Source organism: Microcaecilia unicolor, chromosome 10 (genome assembly GCF_901765095.1).
Source record: "Microcaecilia unicolor chromosome 10, aMicUni1.1, whole genome shotgun sequence".
Taxonomy (NCBI): domain Eukaryota; kingdom Metazoa; phylum Chordata; class Amphibia; order Gymnophiona; family Siphonopidae; genus Microcaecilia; species Microcaecilia unicolor.
The window spans coordinates 217,987,269-218,010,638 of NC_044040.1; the positions used below are offsets into that span (position 1 = coordinate 217,987,269).

Consider the following 23,370-nt stretch of genomic DNA (forward strand, 5'->3'; position numbering starts at 1 on the left):
GCTGTTCAAAAATACCATCCTGGAGGCCCAGGCCATACATATTCCGCAAATTAGAAAAGAAAGACGGAAGTCCAAAAGACACCCGGCCTGGTTGAAAAGTGAGGTGAAGGAAGCTATTAGGGCTAAAAGAAACGCCTTCAGAAAATGGAAGAAGGAACCATCTGAAAATAACAAGAAACAGCATAAGGAGTGTCAAAACAAATGCAAGGCGCAGATTAAGAAGGCCAAGAGGGAGTATGAAAAAAAGATAGCATTAGAGGCAAAAAAACATAGTAAAAAATTTTTTCGGTATATTAAAAGCAGGAAGCCGGCAAAAGAATCGGTTGGGCCGCTGGATGACCGAGGGGTAAAAGGGGCGATCAAGGAAGACAAAGACGTAGCGGAGAGACTGAATAAATTCTTTGCTTCGGTCTTCACCGAGGAAGATTTGGGTGGGTTACCGGTGTCGGAAATGGTATTTCAAGCGGACGAGTCGGAGAAACTTACTGACTTCACGGTAAACCTGGAGGACGTAATGGGGCAGTTCGTCAAACTGAAGAGTAGCAAATCTCCTGGACCGGATGGTATTCATCCTAGAGTACTGATAGAACTGAAAAACGAGCTTGCGGAGCTACTGCTAGTAATATACAACTTATCCTTAAAATCGAGCGTGGTACCGGAAGATTGGAGGGTGGCCAATGTAACGCCCATTTTTTAAAAAGGCTCCAGGGGAGATCCGGGAAATTATAGACCGGTGAGTCTGACGTCGGTGCCTGGGAAAATGGTAGAGGCTATTATTAAAAACAAAATTACAGAGCACATCCGAGGACATGGATTACTGAGACCAAGTCAGCATGGCTTTTGTGTGGGGAAATCTTGCCTGACCAATTTACTTCAATTCTTTGAAGGAGTGAACAAACATGTGGACAAAGGGGAGTCGGTTGATATTGTGTATCTGGATTTTCAAAAGGCGTTTGACAAGGTACCTCATGAAAGGCTACTGAGGAAATTGGAGGATCATGGGATAGGAGGAAATGTCCTATTGTGGATTAAAAACTGGTTGAAGGATAGGAAACAGAGAGTGGGGTTAAATGGGCAGTATTCACAATGGAGAAGGGTAGTTAGTGGGGTTCCTCAGGGGTCCGTGCTAGGACCGCTGCTTTTTAATATATTTATAAATGATTTAGAGATGGGAGTAACTAGCGAGGTAATTAAATTTGCTGATGACACAAAGTTATTCAGTCGTTAAATCGCGACAGGATTGTGAAAAATTACAAGAGGACCTTACGAGACTGGGCGGCTAAATGGCAGATGACGTTTAATGTGAGCAAGTGCAAGGTGATGCATGTGGGAAAAAAGAACCCAAATTATAGCTATGTCATGCAAGGTTCCACGTTAGGAGTTACGGACCAAGAAAGGGATCTGGGTGTCGTCGTCGATAACACACTGAAACCTTCTGCTCAGTGTGCTGCTGCGGCTAAGAAAGCAAATAGAATGTTGGGTATTATTAGGAAAGGTATGGAAAACAGGTGTGAGGATGTTATAATGCCGTTGTATCGCTCCATGGTGCGACCGCACCTTGAGTATTGTGTTCAATTCTGGTCGCCGCATCTCAAGAAAGATATAGTAGAATTGGAAAAGATGCAGCGAAGGGCGACTAAAATGATAGCGGGGATGGGACGACTTCCCTATGAAGAAAGACTAAGGAGGCTAGGGCTATACAGCTTGGAGAAGAGACGGCTGAGGGGAGACATGATAGAGGTATATAAAATAATGAGTGGAGTGGAACAGGTGGATGTGAAGCGTCTGTTCACGCTTTCCAAAAATACTAGGACTAGGGGGCATGCGATGAAACTACAGTGTAGTAAATTTAAAACAAATCGGAGAAAGTTTTTCTTCACCCAACGTGTAATTAAACTCTGGAATTCGTTGCCGGAGAAAGTGGTGAAGGCGGTTAGCTTAGCAGAGTTTAAAAAGGGGTTGGACGGTTTCCTAAAGGACAAGTCCATAAACCGCTACTAAACGGACTTGGAAAAATCCAAAATTCCAGGAATAACATGTATAGAATGTTTGGGAAGCTTGCCAGGTGCCCTTGGCCTGGATTGGCCGCTGTCGTGGACAGGATGCTGGGCTCGATGGACCCTTGGTCTTTTCCCAGTATGGCATTACTTATGTACTTATATGTAAATTAGTCTGTAAACTGCTCAGGTCTGTGTTTCAGCTATAGTGTTAATAAATAGTTAAATCTAAGTCCACAAATTCCCACAATGAACCACCACTCCCCATACTTTGTTGGGGGCCAACTCTACTCTCCCTCCCCTGACTTCAAAGACAAGTTAAGGAGAGCCAGGAAGGCTTTCAGCTCATTCAGTATCCTGGAGTGTGCAGCATCTGGTCATTCATGGAAGCACTTCAAGCATCACCTTTCTGTAATCTGATTGCAAACACTTCTGCCATGTCTGACCATTTGTAGGCACAGAAATAAAAGTTAATAAATAGAAAGAAGCAAATAAGGCAATACCTATCAATTAGAACAAAATGAATACACTTCTGGAGTAGTTTTGGGGAGTTATCACTCCCTTCCTCAAATTATTCTGACTGTTCTCTCTTGCTGGAAACACTAATCAATTTATGCTTCCAATTTTCCCATTTGCAATGCCTTTTTTTAAACAGTAGGGTTTTTTTTTTTTCCAATCTGTCTTTTTTCTGACTTAGACAAAGCTATCCTCAAACTGCAGGTAAATTAGCATCTCCTCATGTAATCCCTGGGAAATATCACTGCACAATTTGGGCCCAGTGTAACTAAAAGCTCATTTCCTGGTAGATGTTAGCTGCACCACATTCATAAGCAGAAGCTCCTGCTGTCAGATCTGTCACTGCAGATGATGTTAAAACCTTAAAGGATAAGAGTGAGAGCCAATGGCAAGGCCCATGCAAACTGTTCCATCTCAACAAACGAGGCTCATTCCAGGGATCAGCACAGCCTCTACTTACCGTTCCAGGTCTTGTGAAGTCAATACTGTGTGCCAAACTTTGCCTCATCTGGTTACTGAAGAGATGGACGCAGATGTTCTGCAGGTATTCTGGGGTAATCTGAAAAGTAAACAGATAATCATGGATATAGATATGATGGCTAAGTGTGACGTCACCTACCAGCCATGCTCCAGGATCTGGTAATTCTCTCTATATCCCTCAGTTCCTGGGATATCCTGTCTCATGGGTGGACTCAAAATATTCCTTCCCACATAGCTTTTTTTGGGTTTGTCATTGCTTAGCCTTCCATCTGTTCAACCACTAAGGAGATCCACACGAATATACTCCTATAATGGAAATGATCCCAAGCTAATGCAGAAAACAATTACAGCTGGGGCAAACTCTCTATATGGTGATATGTGTGTATGTTCCTAAGAAGGACCAGGGTTTGTTTCTAGAAGATTTGGGCCATGTCTTACAACGTTATGGGGAAGGACACCTCCTGCTGGGCGGAGACTTTAATGTTACCCTTAATCCGTAGTTAGATAACTCCGCTTTGCAGGTACACTATGCCCAGCAGGATAGGGCACAGTTTCAAAGCTTTCTTGCCTGTTGGGGTCTTTTTGATCTTTGGAGATGTCAGCATGTTCGTGAACGTGATTATACCTATTTTTCCTCATTACATCAATCCTATTCCTGTATAGATCTGTGGCTGGGAGATGAGACCCTTGTGAATTCCATACAGAAGAAACTCTATTCACTCTTGCACCTGGTTTGACCATGCATTAATGAGTTTAGCCTTTTTAATGGTGGGTGAGCAGATAGGGCCTCGATACTGGCGTATGGCTGATACTCTACTGAAGGACCCCCAAAATGTACAGTCCCTGGAAAAGGCCCTTCATGATGATATAGACTTAAATGATACTGAAGAGATAGATACCCTTATCCTGTTGGAGGGTCTTAAAGCAGTTATGAGAAGACGTATTATGCCCTACAATCTCAACTTAATAAGCAACGCATAGCTCAGCAGCGTTCTCTACATGCTCAGATCACCCAATTAGAAGCAGTACATAAGGGGGACAACTCAGATTTGTCCTCTATACAGCGCTTACATGCTTTGCGTTTACAACTTAATGAAGTGCAAATGCTTAACATCTTAGACAAGTTTCAAAGGGTGAAACAGGAGCCTTTTGAGTCTGGCAATCGGGCTAGCTGATTGCTGGCTTTCTAACTTAAAGCACAGGCTTCTCATAATCATATTTCGTCTCTTATTGGGACACATGGGGAGCCATGTACTACGAAAAGTAAAAAGATTATGCTGCTTATCCTAGAAATAAGAAGTGGATTTTCCCCAAGTCCATCTTAATAATGGCTTATGGACTTTTCTTTTAGGAAATTATCCAAACCTTTTTTAAACCCTGCCAAGCTCAACTGCTTTTACTACATTCTCTGGCAATGAATTCCAGGATTTAATTACACATTGAGAGAAGAAATATTTTCTCCGGTTTGTTTTAAATCATTATTTACTACAAACCACAGAAAATCCAACAATCATGGGCATACACAATGAAACTACAAAAAGAAGCCTCTATAACTACATAAAATCACACAGACATTGTGGTAAAGTTTTATCATTGCCATCCACTCCCCACCACACATTCTTGTTTTAAATGTATTACTTAGTAGCTTCATTTCATTCCTCCTGGTCCTAGTATTTTTGGAAAGAGTAAACAAGTGATTCACGTCTACCTATTCCACTCCACTCATTACTTTATAGACCTCTATCATATCTCCCCTGAGCCGTCTTTTCTTCAAGCTGAACAGCCCTAGCCGGTTTAGCCTTTCCTCGTAGGGAAGTTTTCCCATCCCCTTTATCATTTTCATCGCTCTCCTCTGTACGTTTTCTAATTCCACTAAGGCATTGTAATATTCTCATTTTTGTTTTCCATTCCTTTCCTAAAAATACCTAACATTCTATTTGCTTTCTTAGCTGCTGCTGCTGCACACTAAGGTGTTTTTATTTAATTACTAGTAAAAAAGCCCCGTTTCTGATGCAAATGAAACGGGGGCTAGCAAGGTTTTCTTCTGTGTGCATGTGGGAGTGTGTGTGTCCCTGCCCTCTGCCCTCTCTCTGTCCCCTCCCCTCTCGGAGTCGAGTCCTTCAGTGTTAAGTTTCCTGCTGTGCTGTGTTTGTGTTACAGAGATAGTGAGGGCTTCTGCCCTCTCTCCCCTCCCCCCTCTGAGTCCTTCACTGTTACAGAGAGAGCGATTTGATTTCGTGCTTTGCTGTGTTTTCCTTCACTGTTTGTGTTACAGAGAGAGCGAGGGCGGGGCAGACACTAATGGGGAAACCAGATATCTCTCCCCCTTCACACTTCCGGCTGGAGGCTTCATTTAGAACGTTGGTGGTGCCTTTTATATATAGAGATACCCCAGCCACCCGGACCATGCTTTTACCTCCTGTTGTCCCTCTCCCAGTTCAGCTTCATCCTTGAGGATTTTACACTCCCCAGTCCACCTAGACTCTTTATTTCATGTGCATTGGTCATTTCTTCTCCTTTCCTTTGCTTCTCTGGAGCTACCTTCATCCTTGTGTATGACTTTGGAAACACATGCAAAAAAAAAAAACCAAACCCTGCCATGCCAATAAAGTTATCTGAATTCTGGAATCCCACTGCTCTCTTCATTCTCATGAGTGGTAAGACAAGTCAGAAAACAATTCCTTAACTGTGATCATATCCACAGTGCCACCTGCTGGACATATCTGCAATGACCAAGCTTAATTCTGTGGTACCTTGGATTTCAGCTCTAGGCCACTAGTTCTCAAATCTAAAGCACTACCAATGTATGCAGTACTGTCATATTACACTGTCCAGCCAAGATCTTAACAATTCCATTTTTGAAATATATATTTACTTCTAAAATTAAAAGGCGAACCGATTTTTATAAATTGCACTTCAGCAGCATTAGAATAATCTCCAGAACACAGATGATGCCCAAGAAGGCTTCTTACCATCTTGCCATTGACTGTGGCCTCCAGAGAATCCACCAGCTCTGCAGTGACGCTGATGAGGTTATGGTAATCAGCCTGTATCTTGTTAAACCTTTTCATGTAGGTCATGGCCTTACGTTCAGCCTCCACCAGCTGTTGCTGAAGATGTTGTACAAGTTCTGTCACAGAAAGAGAGAAATGAGCCGAGATCTGGAAGAATGGGACAATGTCCCTATGACAATCATATTCCATCTTCTTATAATCCCTACTCTGTTTCATTATACTGTGTCTATACTGGTTTAAGGACTATTTATGGAACATAAAACATGGCATACTGGGTCAGGCCAGCATTCAACTGTAGCCTTATCCGACTCCCTGGGAAATACCTGTCAGATCTTAACAAGAAAGTATGTTCCTTGTTGCTCACTTCTAGAAGGGGAAGGTGGGCGCATCCAAGTCTGTTGATAGCAGTCCTCCAGAAACTTGGCCAAACCTTTCATAAAGCCGGCTATACCGTCAACAAATTCCATAACTTGACTGTGGATTGACTGAACAAAAAGACTTCCTTCAATCAGTTTCAGATCTACTAACTTTTAGTTTAACGGCATGTCCCTACTCTTTGTACTTCACTCAGCATTTTACAGACCTCTATCATATCCTCCCCTCAGTCATCTCTTCAGCTTGGAGCTGAAAAGTCCTAACCTCTTTAGCCTTTCCTTATAAAAGCCATTCTGGTTATCCTTCTCTGCGCTTTTTATAGTTTTATCATTTTGAAGATCCCATAACCAGAACTGCACACAATACTCAAGTATATCTATACCCTCCATTTGAAACTTGCCAAAAGAACAAAGCACCCATGGGACCTTCACACCTGCTCCCTGTGTCAATAAAACAATGCATGTAGGTTTCAAAACACAACCTATGTGCATATTTTCCTTACTCATCTAGAACATGCCCCTTGGAACCCCCCTTCCCTAAATGCAGCTACTGCACTGTGAAACATAACATAGTTACTATGTTTACTATGTTATGTTTTACAGTGCAGTAGCTGCATTTAGGGAAGGGGGTTCCAAGTAGTAGATGACGGCAGAAAAAGACCTGCACGGTCCATCCAGTCTGCCCAAGAAGATAAATTCATATGTGCTACTTTTTTATTTGTACTGTCCTCTTCAGTGCACAGACCGTATAAGTCTGGCCAGCCTTATCCCCGCCTCCCAACCACCAACCCCGCCTCCCAAACACCAGCTCTGGCACAGATCCTATAAGTCTGCCCAGCACTATCCCCGCCTCCCAACCACCAACCCCGCCTCCCAACCACCAGCTCCGGCACAGACCCTATAAGTCTGCCCAGCACTATCCCCGCCTTCCAACTACCAGTCCCGCCTTCCACCACCAGCTCTGGCACAGACCGTATAAGTCTGCCCAGCACTATCCCTGCCTCCCACCACCGGCTCTGGCACAGACCGTATAAGTCTGCCCAGCACTAGTCCCGCCTCCCAACCACCAGTCCCAGCACAGACCGTATAAGTCTGCCCAGCACTAGCCCCGCCTCCCAACCACCAGCTCTGCCACCCATTCTAGGCTAAGCTCCTGAGGATCCCTTCTTTCTGCACAGGATTCCTTTATGTTTATCCCACGAATGTTTGAATTCCGTTACCATTTTCATCTCCACCACCTCCCGCGGGAGGAAATCAAAACTGTTTTTGCTCAGCTTTTTCAGTAGTACCAGTGGGATTTGAACCGGCTACCTCTGGATTATAAGACCGGTGCTCTAACCACTTGGCCACAGCTCCAACTTGTGCTCAGTCAATTTGGGAGACCTGGAGAGCTAATCTCTTTCCTCTAACACTATTGAATATACATATTCATATTCAGTTACAAAAGTGTCTCCTATCAAATTCTCAGGTTATGAGATGCTGCTGAAACGAACTTCAAAGACCCTTTTAGCTAACTCTAGGAAGCATGCATTTTCTTCCCGAATGCAGGGATGATCTTGGGACAGGGTTGGGGGAGGGGTTGGTGTAATTCAGTCAAAATGGGAAGAACTGTAGAGCTGAGAAGAGGGAGGAACCCTTCCAGTAACAGGAAGAGCCTCTTCTCCCCCACAACTGAAAAGGTGGGAAGGAGGCTTACTGTAGCAGCATAACCCCCCCCCCCAAAAAAAAAAAAAAAAGCACATAGCCTAGAGCAACCATCCAATTTCTCACATTGTTCCCATTGGCATAGCCAGACAGCCAGTTTTGGGTGGGCCTGAGCCCAAAGTGGGTGGGAACAAAATTCTCTGCCCTGTCCTACCCCCACCTCAAAATATAAATACTTCAGCTAATGAGGATCCCCACATGCTGTTAGGCATGGAAGGAGCATAGCGGCAGGGTACAAAGGGACAATGCTGGACCTAGAGGAACAGGGACACAGAGAGCAAATGGACATTGGGGGAGGATAAAGATAGGGACATAGAGGGGAGATACTGGATAGGCCGCATTAAGGATATAGAGGGAAGATAGATGGTGGACACAGAGAGAGATGAAATGTGGAATGGATAGGAGAAAGGCAGGAAAGAGATACTAGGACCAAAGCAAATGGAAAAATAAAATGCTCAGACAACAGAGTAGGAAAAGAACAGTATATATTCTGAATTTATTAATTGGAATAAGTCAATTGTGGCAAATGCGCTTCTCTGAGATCTTACATTTCAGTTTCTGTTTCTCTAGTATTGCTGTACGTGCAGCACCTGACTTTTTGAGGTTTCCACTTCAGTCTTTTTACCTTCCTATCTCTATTATTGATGTGTGGTCCTTTGTTTCATATTTGTTGAAGGTCTGTCTGTGTGATTTGTGCATGTGACTGCTAGTGCTTATTTTGTGTAGAGATCTGTAGCAGTCTGTATTTTCAGTAGAAAGTATACTGGTTTTCTAGGGTGCTGCCTCTTTACAGGTAGGGTTGTTACTATTTGAGTCCTGGACACTGTCTCTCTTTCAAGTCCCTACTGCCCACAAGGAGGAAGCTGTGAAATGCTTATGGAGCCACTGCATATGTGATGGTTGATGGCACACCCTGAATGTGGTGAGGTTGCCAGTGCCACCCCCTGGCCATTCCAAGTTAAATGCCTTGTCTAAGGCCAGAAGGGGCTATGGTGGGATTATGAACCTGGGAGGGACCTCTGATTCCCAGTCTGCTGCACTAACCGTTAGGCAACTCCTTCGCCCTGCCCTGGACACTAGTGCTGCTTTATTATGACAGTTACTGGAGCTCTGTTTCTGTTATGCAAAGCTTGAGAAATAATCACAGAATGTATGTACATGTGGCAGTTTTTTCTTTTCAGATGGCAACTCTAGTCTGAGAGGAGCAGGAGAAGGCTACAACAGGAGGCCTGGCAAGGGACTTGGGGCATGGCATGAGTGGGACAAGGGAGGAGCATGGGCGAGGCAGGTGTCAGGTTTTTCTTTGGCAACTCTACCTATCCCTTTTCGTATACAATTCAAGCTCCTCTTGTTGACCTATAAGTGCATTCACTCTGCAGCCCCTCACTACCTCTCCACTCTCATCTCTCCCTACACTCCTTCCCTAGAACTCCCTTCACTAGGCAAATCTCTCCTAATTGCACCCTTCTCCTCCATCACTAACTCCAGACTCCGCTCCTTCTATCTCGCCGCACCTTATGCCTGGAATAGGCTTCCTGACCCATTACGTCTAGCTCCATCCCTCGCAGCCTTCAAATCCAGGCTAAAGGCCTACCTGTTTGATGCTGCTTTCGACTCCTGACTTGTAACTTTTATCTTATCCTTATGTGTCCTTCCTTTATCCTTTTTGGTCCTGTTTGTCCTGATTTAGATTGTAAGCTCTTTTGAGCAGGGACTGTCTTCTTCATGTTCAATTGTAAAGCGCTGCGTACGACTGGTATAGAAGTGATTTATAGTAGTAATTTATAGTAAGGAGAAGGCACACCAACTGCATTAACCTTATTAGGGAAAGAGCCCCCTCTCATTCAGCCATGCATGCATCAAAGTGTCTCTTGAAAGAGTAACATTACAAAGCATTTGCAGTGCGGTACCTTTGCTGCTCTGTCTACTGTCCTTCTGTATAGAGAGAAAAGGTTAAGGAAATCTCAGAGGCTTTATCCAGATGTAATGTATATCAGACAGTTGCCCTCATTCACTATTGTTCCTATATTTATCTTTTGTACATCATCCAATCTAAAGCTCAGTTCAGATCTCCCACATCACATTCCTGTACAAGAAGCAAGAATTGATGGCACGAGAGGAGAGTGAAGTTGTATAGGTGAGTAACAATAATGTGCCTGCACTATACACACACGAACATTTTTTCCATTTTCAGACAATTCACGGAGTGGATGAAAGGCTGAAAGTGCCCTAGAAATCTGCACACCTGCTGCTTCCCTCATCAGGACCCACATGAAGTCACATCTTTCTACTGCTTTACTAGTGACTATTTTTACAAATTTTATTACTATCTTGTTTATTTACATTATTGATAACTTGCAGATAACTGCAAACTCATCCAGGTCTAGTCACTCACTCTCCTCCCCTTCTGGCCCCCCAGCAGGTTCCTTGTCTGTCTCCCCCTCCTCCACAAGGCACTCTTCCCTCGCCCCCTCAGACACTTTCTCTCCCTCTCGCAATCTTCTCTACCCCTTCCAAAACACAGTCTCTCCCGAGTCACGTTTCTTCAGGTGCTGAGGCTCTTCAGCTCTCATCTCGTGACACCTGTGAGGGGAGCCCAACTGCTCTCTGGATTACCAGGATCCCTCCAGTGCACCCTATACTCAGGATGGATAACAGGATGCTTCTTTTAATACTGTATTTTGTTGGAGGATGTTTTGACATTCTGTATGTTTGGCTGAAATCTGCCTAGAACAACACTTCCACTCTAGTGGGTGCTCATAGAATTGACTTCATTAAATGGGCAGCAAGGTTCCTTCTAAGCTGTGCATATGAACACACAGGTCAGAACGGAGCGAACACAGCAAGTAGCGATGTGAACAACATTTTTCCTGGCTTTCTTTACTGTAAACACATTGGGTTGAGGCTGAAACTTGTGCACAAAATGTTTTTCATGCACACACAGGCCAGCAAAAATCTGAGAGAACATTGGTAGGCACTAGAAAACCACACTGCCTATTTATACACAACATGTGCAGAGAACAGATTCTTACCCGCACATACGCTGCCTCAGAGCAGGAGCTTTCTGGTAGGCTGTAAGAGCTCATACGTGTCTATCGGCTCCATGATACAAGTGCCCTCTTCAGATTTCATCACATACTGATTTGGGGTTTATATGTTTCTCTAGCTTTTGTGTTTATTTTTTGTAATTCTGCTTCAGGCCTTTGTGAAAGGAGAAATATGAAAGAACTGAAACATAAGCTTAGGAGGTAACGTTTTGCACATAAAGGCCTCCTACAGAATTAGATAACACATGTGTATACATGTAAAGTAAATAAGCACCGCCATACTGGGAAAAGACCAAGGGTCCATCAAGCCTAGCATCCTGTCTCCGTCAGCGGCCAATCCAGGCTTCAAGAACCCGGCAAAACCCCCAAAAAAGAAATCTGTCCAAACCCCCTTTAAATTCCGTAAGGCCATGCTAACGTTTACGCCTGTTCTCAAGGAAGCATAATATCAGTGCCTTCATCTAGCTGCAATTTCTGCAGGATCTGTGCCAACAGTTTATAATCCGTGGGACTCAGGCCACGCTTCCCAGTAAGTCCTAACACTCGACTGCAGAATCAAGAACAGAACTGAAGGATACATATAACGTGAAGAGCCGAGGGGTACTGCTGGCTTTCAACATCACAGACAGAAATTTTTCCAACCTTGTCTTCAGCTCTGGGGTCCAAGAATCCTATAAAGAAAATGTATATGTTATACACAACCCAGCTTCACCTCCACTGCTCTTGCGTAACACTTTGTTCTGAAGAAATTGGTCCAGCGATACCTCTGTGCAAGAACCTGAAGGTTAACATCATCCCAGAATTGGAGGGTGGCAGCTCTTAATCCTGTCTATTCATCTAAGGGTCCAACCAATCCCCTCACAGGCTTCCTGCTTTTAAATGGACTTGAAGAAAGGTTATGGCCTGACTTATTAACACTTTACCTGTCACTTCCCAGGGCTTTTTTTTTTTTTAATTCTCATCGATTGGATCTATTTTCCATTTTGAAAATCTTTTTAGCTTTAAAAGTCTTTTTCACAACCATGCCAGCATGTTTGCTCTTTCTTTGACCTTTTGTAAAACATTGAATATATATCCAGACTATGCTTCCAACAAACAGTATTCCTGTTTCTTGTAACTATTTAACTTCAGTGACTGCTCCTTTAAGTCTAGTTTGTTTTTCATTTCATCATGGTTTCCCTTTGCAAAAACAATAGCTACAGCACTAGTTTTCCTGAGAAGAACTTTTATACTATAGTGGACATAAGGAAGATTTAAATTGCAATGCCTGAGTTTTGAAATACAAAAAGTTTTAGAAAACTAGTTAGAATTATTAAGAACACAAGAATGTTGCTTCAGCAGATACAGTGATTTGAAGGATAGATTCTGTAAATCAGATTATGTGGATAGGTTGGGATAGAAGTACAGGAAAAGGCCATAGAATGTTATTGAATGGACGAGGGAATAATACACTATTTCTAGGATGGGCGGGACAAATTGCTTGTTCTTTTGGCTGCTGTCGGTGACAGGGTGCTGGGCTTGATGGACCCTTGGTCTGTCCCAGCATGGCAATGCTTATGTGCTTATGTACTTATGTACAGGAGGATAGTGTTAAAAGTCACCAGCAGTAATGGAAAATGTTCATTTGGTCCACCAATGATAGAGAGACATGAGAAAAGTCTCAGGAGTAGCCCTACTGGTTAGTGTAGTGGACGTTATGCCAGAAGACCTGAGAACTGGGCACTCTTATGCTTTGACACAAAGTATAATATGTCCCTCAAGAAATGTAACGTATCTAGATTTTCAGAAAGCTTTTGACAAAGTCCCTCATGAGAGACTCCTGAGAAAATTAAAAAACCATGGGATAGGATGCAATGTTCTATTGTAGATTAGAATGGAAAACAGAAAATAGAACCATTTCTCTCAATAGAAGAAGGTAAATAGTGGAGTGCCACAGGGATCTGTCCCGGGACTGCTGCTTTTTAATATATTTATAGTGACCTGAAAATGGAAACAAGAAGTGAGGTGATCAAATTTGCAGATGACACAAAGCTATTCAAAGCTATTAAATCATATGCACACTGTGAGAAATTGCAGGACCACCTTAGGAAATTGGAAAACTGGACATCCAAATGGCAGATAAAATTATTGCTGTGGATCTGTGCAAAGTGATGAACATTGGGAAGAATAATCCAAATCATATAGTTACTTGATGTTAGATTCCACTTTAGAAGTTACCACCCAAGAAAAAGATCTAGATGTGAAAAGAACATTAATGTCCATCCAGCCCAGTATCCTGTTTCCAAGTACCTGGCAGAAACCCAAATAGTAGCAACATTCCATGCTACCAATCTCAGGGCAAGCAGTGGCTTCCTCATGTCTATCTCAATAGCAGACTATGGATTTTTCCTCCAAGAACTTGTAAATTGCTTAGGTCTAAGCGGTATAAAAACATGAATGAATGAATATGATCTGTTGGAGACTGAGAAATACTAAATGGCTGTGGACTAATTAGTGGTTCTTAGTCTCTATCTGTTGGTAGGAGAGAATAAATCTACGAGTGAACTGGTCTGGAGGGACAAAGAGGAAAAAACCATGACGCCACAAGGCCTGGTGCTGGTGTTTGCTTAGATTATTCTGGTTGAAAATAGGTGGAGGAATCCTGGATATAAATCAAAAAGGGATCTCACGTGCTCAGCTACCCTGAAGGGAAGAATACAAAGGAGAAAGACGTCACAACCAATGTGGAATAAGGTACAAATGCACATGGAACGGGCTAATTGATCTTTTTCTACCTTTATCTACTTTGTTGCTGTTAGATTTGTGCAAAATAATAATTTAATGCTTACAAGTTTGCCCTAAACCCCACCTATTTAAAGAAGTCTTCAGACCAGGCCTGGAGGACGCTGACTACTGTTGTGTGATGGCTCCTTCCTGCTTTTCTCTTTCTTTGATCATTTGGTTTCTAACCTCTTGTTCTGTTCGTTCCTGTCATATTTATGGAGTACCTTTCTATCTCACTTTATTTATACACCACCTTGCTAGGTGCTCAGGAAAGGCGGTAAACAAGTTCAATAAACCATAACCACACTGTGGCATTGCAGTCCACCGCTGTTCAGGAAAGAGCAGGACAGAGGGAATTATGAGTCTCCATACTGGTTTGACCTCCTGCTTTCTACTTCCCAGCCCTTTCTTTAGTTGAACAAGGGCCAGACTAAGGTAATAGATCCTTTCACTGGTTAAACTGAGGTCTTTACCTGAAAGAGCTCTTTAAAAGAGGGATGCACCGTAGGGTTGGGAACAAATGGCAAAGCATAAAAGGGAAGAAATTCTGTGGTCTGGCTCAGAGCTGCTCCACTGGTCTCCAGATAGGTCTTAAAGTGAGAGATTCGGTCATCAAAATCCACTTTGTCCTAAGAAAAAAAATTTAAAAAAGAGCTTTTATTAAGATAAATTTCATGGAAGCCAAAATAAGAACTCTGCAAATCCAAGAGCAGGCCTGTACCACTTCTCTAAGGACATTAAGGAGGCACGAGGAAGCCTGTTCTTACATGCCTGCCTAGTCAGTACACTAGGAATGAAACCTTCTAGCACCTCCTTGTGACTGTCAGCAGTATGGCTCTTTCCCGTCAGTCTGAGGGTTTCCCCAAAGAAAGAAGACAGAAAAATGATTGCACCCCATATAGTCACTGCACTGCCCTCAGAGGATTTGTGAGCAGAAATCCACACACAATCCAGGTTCAGGCCACAATTAAGAGGAAAAGAAAGGACAGATAAATCAACCAACCTGCAACAGCAAACAGACCACACACATGCCACAGTGGAATAAACCATAAACAACGACAGGGTTAAAAGAAAGAAAACGGATCATATCCACTGTCTGATTTCTGAGCTCTGTTGCCCTCTGCTGATCTTATGCTGCTTTGCAGGGTTGTTTTCCAAAATTATTTCAGTTCATTTTATGAAAGAAATTACATAGAACAGTTATCCCTGTACACACACACCTTATGGATATAGTGAGCCACATACATAGTAACATAGTAGATGATGACAGAAAAAGACCTGCACGGTCCATCCAGTCTGCCCAACAAGATAAACTCATACAGGAAAGAGGATTTCTCAGATTAATGCTCACAAGCACAATGCAATCATGATGGAACAACTGGGCTAGACTCAAAGGAGGGCTGTGACCACCTCCTTCCACTTCTCCCACACAAAGGGAACTTTTTAAGGCTGCTAGCCCAGCAGATGGAAGAAACCGGGAACGGCTACACCTTGAAGCCCTGTTAAATGCTTGGTCTCTGACAAACATAAAAGGTATTTGTAGGTTTGCTAGAGTTTAACACCCCCAGAGGCTGTAAAAGAAAGAAAGGAAAAGAAATCTCTATCTGACCAGCGTCTAACAGAGAATTCCTAGGCACAGAAGAAGAGGTAGCATTATTAACCACTAAAAGATAAAGAGAGAGACTAATGGGCTCGCTTCCTACCTGCTGGGAGACTGAGAAAATACTGAGGCTAAGGTCACATGACTAGGGCTCTAATTGGCTCTCTAGAGTCACAGTTTTTTCTCAGTCTCCACCTGCCGGTAGGCGAGCACAACCCAAGAGTCCAATCCTGGTCCGGTCTGGAGGGACGCTAAGGAAGCCCTGTTAAATGCTTGGTCTCTGACAAACATAAAACGTGTTTGTAGGTTTGCTATTGACTCCAGAGCAATTCCACCCAAAACACTGACTTAAAAGAGAAATGCCCACTTACCAGCTTTCCTACCGAGTGCTTCCAAGGGAAAACTGCAAAATGGATGTTGAGATAAAACTCCAACTTTTGGGCAACTGACTCATTATCTCGGACCCCCGGAGAAACGTGTTCTTCCCATAGCTCAAAGAACACTTTCCGGTCTCCAGCTTCGAAAGCCATGAGCAGATCCTTCTGTGGAAGAAAGATAAGAAACAAGTAATCAAAAACCCTAACCTTCCCATCAAACTCGGGACCACTAGGAATCCTGTACTGGTCTCACGCTGAGCACCCCGTTATTGCCCAGTATTCTTTTACTGGAAGCAGGGATTCAAAGAAATCAGTGGTTATTAACAATGTGACATGTCACCCCAGTTTCTGTGGCTCCCCAAACTCTTGAGTTCTAAACAGTGCACAGTAGAGTATCAGTTAGGCAGCTCTATGACAGCCCACTTTCTTACAAACGTCCTGGAAGCCCCTAGCACTTTGCAGCATTGTAGACAGAACACGGAGCTGGATGGACAGAGAGTTTCACCCACTTTGGCAAGTGTAATATTCTTTTTTTTTTCACTTAACCTTTTATTTATTGGAATGAAAACAAATACTGGCAAGAAATCAACAAGGAGAAGAACCACTGGTATATCAAGTAGCAAAATTCACTATTTCTAAGGTCAGAAACAAGAAATTATCCATCCATGGTAGTTCCTATAAATATTGAAAGCAATTTAAGCAGGCAGGAGAGGCTCCTGCCTACTTAAATCACTTATGTCTGCCTAAGTACCGATATTCAGCGGCACTTAACCAGCGCAGACCGTGAGGAGATACTGTGAAACTATTGGTAGAGGTCGTGGCAGCCATTTTGACGAGGCAGCTGCGCCAGGCAGAAGAAAGGAGTGGGCATTGCTCCTGCCCATATTTCCCCTAGACCACTGGCCTACGGGGGAGAGGGCGGGAGCACGGGATTGGCCCAGGTCGAGCTGTTGCTTCAGGAGGGGGGACCAGAGGAGGTGAGGCACCTCTGCGGTTATGTGGGTACCAGACAATATTTGGGTTGAATCTTCACCGGCTAAATAACTTAATTTTAAAAAGACAAATATTCCGCAACCTGATAGTGACATACCACAATGCCAAATAGTAGCAACGTTCCAAGCTACCAATATTACTGCACATCAATTCCCTTTTTGTGTTTTGTATATCAGACCCAAACAGTGCAATATAATAGAAACCCTAAAACTTTTTCCCAGGTATCTGTGTAGATGTATAACCATTCGAACTTAGTCCAGCTGCCCCGTCCTCTCCTTCGCCATGTTATTTAGAAAAGGGGCCCCTAACTTATGCTCTCGTGGCTTCCTATTACACAGACAAGCTGCAAATCTCTTCCCCTCCATTGTGAGTAATGCACTTGATATACTGCCAAAGCAGTTTACATATTACACGCTGGTACTTTCTCTGTCCCTAGTGGTTGGACCCTAATTTCTCCACCATTCTCCCATTCTGACGAGAATGGTCAATCTCAATGCTAAGAACATGTAACTTGCTAAGTGAGATCTTTCCAAGAGTAAGGGCTCAGGCACTGGGTGAAAGGGAAGCATCCCTAAAGAGTAATTTTATACTCACAGCTGACCAGGGTTTCCTGTGTTTGGTGGGCGGGTCTGGTCAGCTGTATGTATAAAGTGTTGTGGGAAGATGTGGTCGCCATCTTGGCCACATTAGTTTTCTGTCGGCAGGAGGTAATTACTGCTTTCACTTGGTACAATTATAATAATGGTTAGTCTTGAATATTCCAGTAAACGTATTGTTTCATATTTAGGGGGTGTCCTTGAGGAAGCAATTAGCGAAACATGTGCCATGTCGGATTTATATTCCCCTAAACTAACACTATAACAGAACACCAACTGTTCAGATGATATATATATATATATATATATATACAAAAAATCTTTTGTTTGCAAAATAGTCTATAGTTTAAACGGACAGAAGGCGGTGTGAGACCAGTGACAATTCTGGTGTGTAATTATCACGGCGTGACACTTCTGAGATCATTTCACTTACTCCTTGGAGTCTGTATTGATCGCTGGACAAATACTTATTGGATCAAATGATAGTCCAGAATATGAAAAATGGCATTTAAATCACCATATTTTTGCTTTGTGCGCTAGCATGGAATGTTGCCACAATTTGGGTTTCTGACAGGTACTGGTGACCTGGTTTGACCACTGCTGGAAACAGGATACTGGGCTACATGGACCATTGGTTTCACCCAGTATGGCTAGTCTTATGTTCTTATGTACTGAGGGACCTTACCACTTGTTTTACCAATGAAGAATGGTAATTTCCAGGATTCTTACACCGCTTCTTCTTTCAGGCTCTGATCAGTCATCGTTCCCACACAAAAAAATCCATGTACTATGGAAAAATTAGGACATACCTGATCATTTGCTTTCCTTTAGTCCTCCAGACTATTCCAGAAGAGTGGCCGATGGTTGTAACATCTGCTCTTCTGGAATAGTCTGAAGAATGCTAAAGAAGGGGATAATTTTATAGAAGGCGTCTATATTGCACTTATTCTGTAAAGGAAATTAGACACCTACCGTATTTTTCGGACTATAAGACGCACCGGACCATAAGACGCACCTAGGTTTTAGAGGAGGGAAATAGGAAAAAAAAATTTTTCATTTTTCCCTCCTCTAAAACCTAGGTGCTCCGGTGCGTCTTGTCCGAATCCCTCCCTCCGAGTTCAGAATCGCCCTCCCCCCGGCCCTGTCACCACTTCTCCCTACTCACGTCACGCGATCTTCCCTGGTGGTCTAGTGACGTCGGGGCAGGAAAGAGCCCCCTCTTTCCTGCCCAGTGCGCTGCTCTCCGTCCTCCTGTATGCTGCCTGACGGTCTCGGCGAGATTCAAAATGGCTGCCGAGAATTGAAGTCTCGGCGGCTATTTTGAATCTCGCCGAGAGCGTCAGGCTGCATACAGGAGGATGGAGAGCAGCGCGCTGAGCAGGAAAGAGTGGGCTCTTTCCTTCCCCCGACGTCACTAGACCACCAGGGAAGATCGCGTGAGTAGGGAGAAGTGGTGACAGGGCCGGGGGGGAGGGCGATCCCGAACTCGGAGGGAGGGAGGGAGGGAGGTCCCGAACTCGGAGGGAGGGAGGGAGGGAAATCTCTACCTTCGGACTATAAGATGCACCCCCCATTTTCCTCCCAAATTTGGGGGGAAAAAAGTGCGTCTTATAGTCCAAAAAATACGGTACTTTCCTTTATAGGAAGCTTCCTGAAAGGTGAAATATGTGCCTTTAAGTTAGGCAAGAGCTGGTGTAAGTGCTCAGGCCTAAATGCTGGATAGATGCATGTAACTTAGTGTTCTGTAAGTTAAGTGTGTGTAAGTCCTGCTCATGCGTAAGTACAGATACCATTTTACAGAACAGAGCTTAGGCAGAATTTTGGCATTACATGCCCTTGTGCACACATTCCCCCAGATTTGAGCATTCTGGAAGTTAACAACCAATTACTGCGCGACATCTGGCTGTGCACTATTCTAGAATGCTGGACGCCTAAATCCCATAGCATGTGACTCAAAAGGGGGTGTGGCCATGGGAGGGCACAGGCAGGTCAAGAGTGTTCCAAAAAGTTACTTGCAGTATTAAAGAATAATGGGTTTCTGTGGGATTTACACTAGCTTTCTGGAGTCCAGAGCTTGGCATGGAAACCGGTCCTAAACGCTGTTCTGTAAGGGGAGAATTCCCCATGTAAATGTTACAGCCTGCTTTATCAAATGACACCTCCTATCTGTCCTTGCCCCTAGGAAACAAGTTATTGTCACCAAGTCGCTCTTTCTTGTAAAACATTCACTTTTTATTGTCCACCTCTTTTTATATACTATATTCACCTGTTTTGTTTTGTTTTTTAACTTTGAATTTTTATTGAAATAACATCTCAAACATAACAACGAGCCATTGGCTCCAGCACATGAGAATGCAACAATTTAATTTTTATTTTAACATTATGCTTATAACCCTTTTATCCCTCCTATTCCCCCCTCCCCCCCCCAACTCCTCAACAACTGAGTCCCCCAACAGCCCAACCCCCCCTAAACCCCCTCAATATCTGTTAGATGAATCCATTCAGGTGCCTCTGGAATATTCACCTTTTTTATCCATTTTGCGTTATCTTGTAACCTGTTATATTTGTAAGCCACATTGAACCTGCTAATATGTGGGAAAGCGCGGGGTATAAATGTTACAATACAAAAAAAAGAATAAGCAACGTAATTTATTTGTTACATTTGTATCCCACATTTTCCCACCTATTTGCAGGCTCAATGTGGCTTACATAATACCGGAGAGGCTTTGAAGTCTCCGGTGAACAAATACAAGGTAATGTTGTGAGAGGATAGATAATTGGAAAGAAGAATCTGGAAGGTACTACATCGGTGGCTTCATACCTGGACCATCAATGTTTTGGAGTCTCTTAGGGAAGTTCCAGCTGTTTTGGGTAATGGTTTGCCTTTTAGTTTGCATTCCTTTGCAAAACATTTTAGTGTTTCTTCAAATTCTGCAAAGCTCAAATACTGCAAAATACAGGGAAACATAAGTATAAAGCACTGAAAATGGTGTATATCTCTTCTGGAAAATACAGACAATGTAACAACAGGCTTTAGCAATAGCCAAAAAAATACCAATATTTCTCTCAACACATTGAACAGGCTACAAATTCAACCAAGCAGCTATTCAAAATAGTCCATGGTCTACTGCAAACCCCACAACAGAACCAGCCTTCCCAGTCACACCTGACCGGCAATGATTTTGCCACATACTTTGCCAATAATATTAACGGTCTCCATCAGGACCTACAGACAGTCCCATCAAACCTCCAACTAGCTAACAAGAACGCTCTCCTCCCCCACCATACACAGCCGTCTGGGACCAAAGGAGGCTCTTGAAAAAATCCTGACATCCTGCCCCCTAGATCCCAGCCCAGCAAAGGTTATACAACTAGGAAGCAGAGATGTCATTGAAGCCACTAAAATGGTTAACTCCTCAGCTGCCAACTACATGTAAAAGGACTGTGGTGCACCTCCTATTGAAAAACAGCTCCCTTGACCAGAGGACTAGCCAGAAATCCATTTTTGGGTGGGGGCCTAGGGGTGGACTGAGGGGTTTATTCATTTCTTTTATCACATGTAGTTTTAGTTGGATTGTAAACTGCTGTGTTCCGCCAGTAGGAAATTGCGGTATGTCAAGTATTTTAATATCCAACAAACAGAAGAAACTAATCCTCGCAAGAATATATCAATTACCAAAAAACAGCGAAGATGACACAAAAAAAAAAGGACGACAGAAAAATATGATATATTAAAACTCAAAATTTATTAACTCGAGTTATATGACTCGACACAGCTGTGTTTCGGCCCAACTGGCCTGCGTCAGGAGTCTTTAAAACATATGTACATTCCCTTGTCATATACAATTATATATGAAAAAAGTTCTATCAAACGAACTCTTGATCGAAGTGCAAGACCTGTGCGAAAAGACTGTATGCACGGTCCTTCAATAGTCGCTATTAAAGTCTGCCAAATTTAGAACGTAAACCGCTATCTATGTCAGCTGGAGAAGCTTCATGAAGTGTCTCGCTCTCTGAAAATCCAGTCTTTTCGCACAGGTCTTGCCCTTCGATAGAACTTTTTTGATATCAATATATATAAAAGTTGAGTGTCGTACTCACTCGCAAATTCGCAGTAGAGACCTTCTCTGCCCCGCCCCCGCGTCAATACGTGATGACGGGGGCGGAACACAGAGGGTCTGTACTGTGTATTTCTGAGGGAGGGACACCGCCGTCTAACGCTCCCCCCACCCGAGTCGCCGCCGCCACCACCCACCTTCTACCCGGTCAGGCCCTCGCTCCACTATTACTACTACTACTACTACTTAACATTTCTAGAGCGCTACTAGGGTTACGCAGCGCTGTACAATTTAACAAAGAGAGACAGTCCCTGCTCAAAGAGCTTACAATCTAATAGACAAGTGAACGGTCGGTCCGATAGGGGCAGTCAAATTGGGGCAGTCTGGATTCAGTGAACGGTAAGGGTTAGGTGCCAAACGCAGCATTGAAGAGGTGGGCTTTAAGCAAAGACTTGAAGACGGGCAGGGAGGGGGCTTGGCGTAAGTATTTTTAAAATACTTTAAAAAAAAAAAAAGGACGACACAGAAAAATATGATATATTAAAACTCAAAATTTATTAAAGGGTGATATGACTCGACACAGCTGTGTTTCGGCCCAACTGGCCTGCGTCAGGAGTCTTTAAAACATATGTATATGCCTCTGTCCCGCCCTCGACGACGTTACGTCACACGAGGGCGGGACAGGCAGAGAAGAAGAACGAAGGCCGACGTCGGCAGCTCAGCAGAGCTCAGTGCTGCGTTCCCGGACCCTCGCTGTTTCAATAGCGGAGCGAGGGCCCGGCCGGGTGGAAGGTGGGTGGTGACGGCTCGGTGGGGGGGGGGGGGGGCGCGAATTCGGAGGAGGAGGGGCAGCGGCGAACTCGGCGCCAGGGGCAGGCCCTTCAACCCCTCCTTTCCTATAATAGCCCGTTTTTACGGGCTCAAAGGCTAGTATAATTATATATGACAAGGGAATATACATATGTTTTAAAGACTCCTGACGCAGGCCAGTTGGGCCGAAACACAGCTGTGTCGAGTCATATCACCCTTTAATAAATTTTGAGTTTTAATATATCATATTTCTCTGTGTCGTCCTTTTTTTTTTTTAAGTATTTTAATAAACATTTTCTCTCAGATCCCCCCCCCCCCACTGCAGCATTAAACTGCTCGGTGGGGGGGGATCTATCTCTCCCCCCCCCCCCAAGCCATTCATACCTCTGTCAGCAACCCAAGCAGCTCCGCCTCGCAGGCCAGGAGGTCGCCCATGATGCAGGGACCGAGGGGGAGGGGGGAGGGGGGACCCAGCACCAGCCCCGCCCCCGACGTACAGCTTTCTGTTACTCTTTCTGGTTGCTTAGCAACAGCTGCCAACCAACACAACAGCAGAACGGCTCCGCTCTGGCTCGTTCCGACACGCGCACAGTGTTACCGGGCCGCAGCTCAGCCACCGACTCAGCCGCTCGGCGAGACACGGACATGAGAAGAGGGACGGAGCAGCAGCGGTGCACGGCAGGCGGACAGCAAAGAAAGATGGACACCGTGTGCCCCGCACGGGGAACCGAAGCAGTAAGTAACCTGCAGGGCGGAAGTGACTTAATACGCGCCCACGTCCACGTCATCGTCGTCTGCACGTTTACGCACGGCATCGCTAGGGAACAAAGAGGTTAGATGAAAACCAAGGAGATGGGAGGGACGAGGGGATGAAGCCCATTATACAGGTTGAAGCCAGTAGGCGGAGCTTGCTAGCAGTAGGCGGAGTCACTGGTTCACCCAAAACAATAGCCAAAGATTATATAAAAAAAAAAAAAAAAGGTATCTTATTTTCTTGTCCATGTTTTATTTTGTTCTATTTCTATTGATTACCTTTAAAAG

At 43.9% G+C, this 23,370-nt stretch overlaps 1 protein-coding gene across 1 annotated transcript in view; it reads right to left on the reverse strand.

Moving 5' to 3' along the window:
* Positions 1-23,036, reverse strand: part of ARMC9 (armadillo repeat containing 9) — a 148,723-nt gene extending 125,687 nt beyond the window's left edge. The window contains 8 exon segments of the mRNA XM_030216555.1: positions 2,974-3,072; positions 5,966-6,123; positions 9,996-10,020; positions 11,711-11,803; positions 14,369-14,524; positions 15,867-16,037; positions 20,283-20,408; positions 22,714-23,036. Of these exon segments, the coding sequence (XP_030072415.1) occupies positions 2,974-3,072; positions 5,966-6,123; positions 9,996-10,020; positions 11,711-11,803; positions 14,369-14,524; positions 15,867-16,037; positions 20,283-20,408; positions 22,714-22,764 (879 nt within the window). The 5' untranslated portion in view covers positions 22,765-23,036.
* Positions 23,037-23,370: the final 334 nt, after the last annotated feature.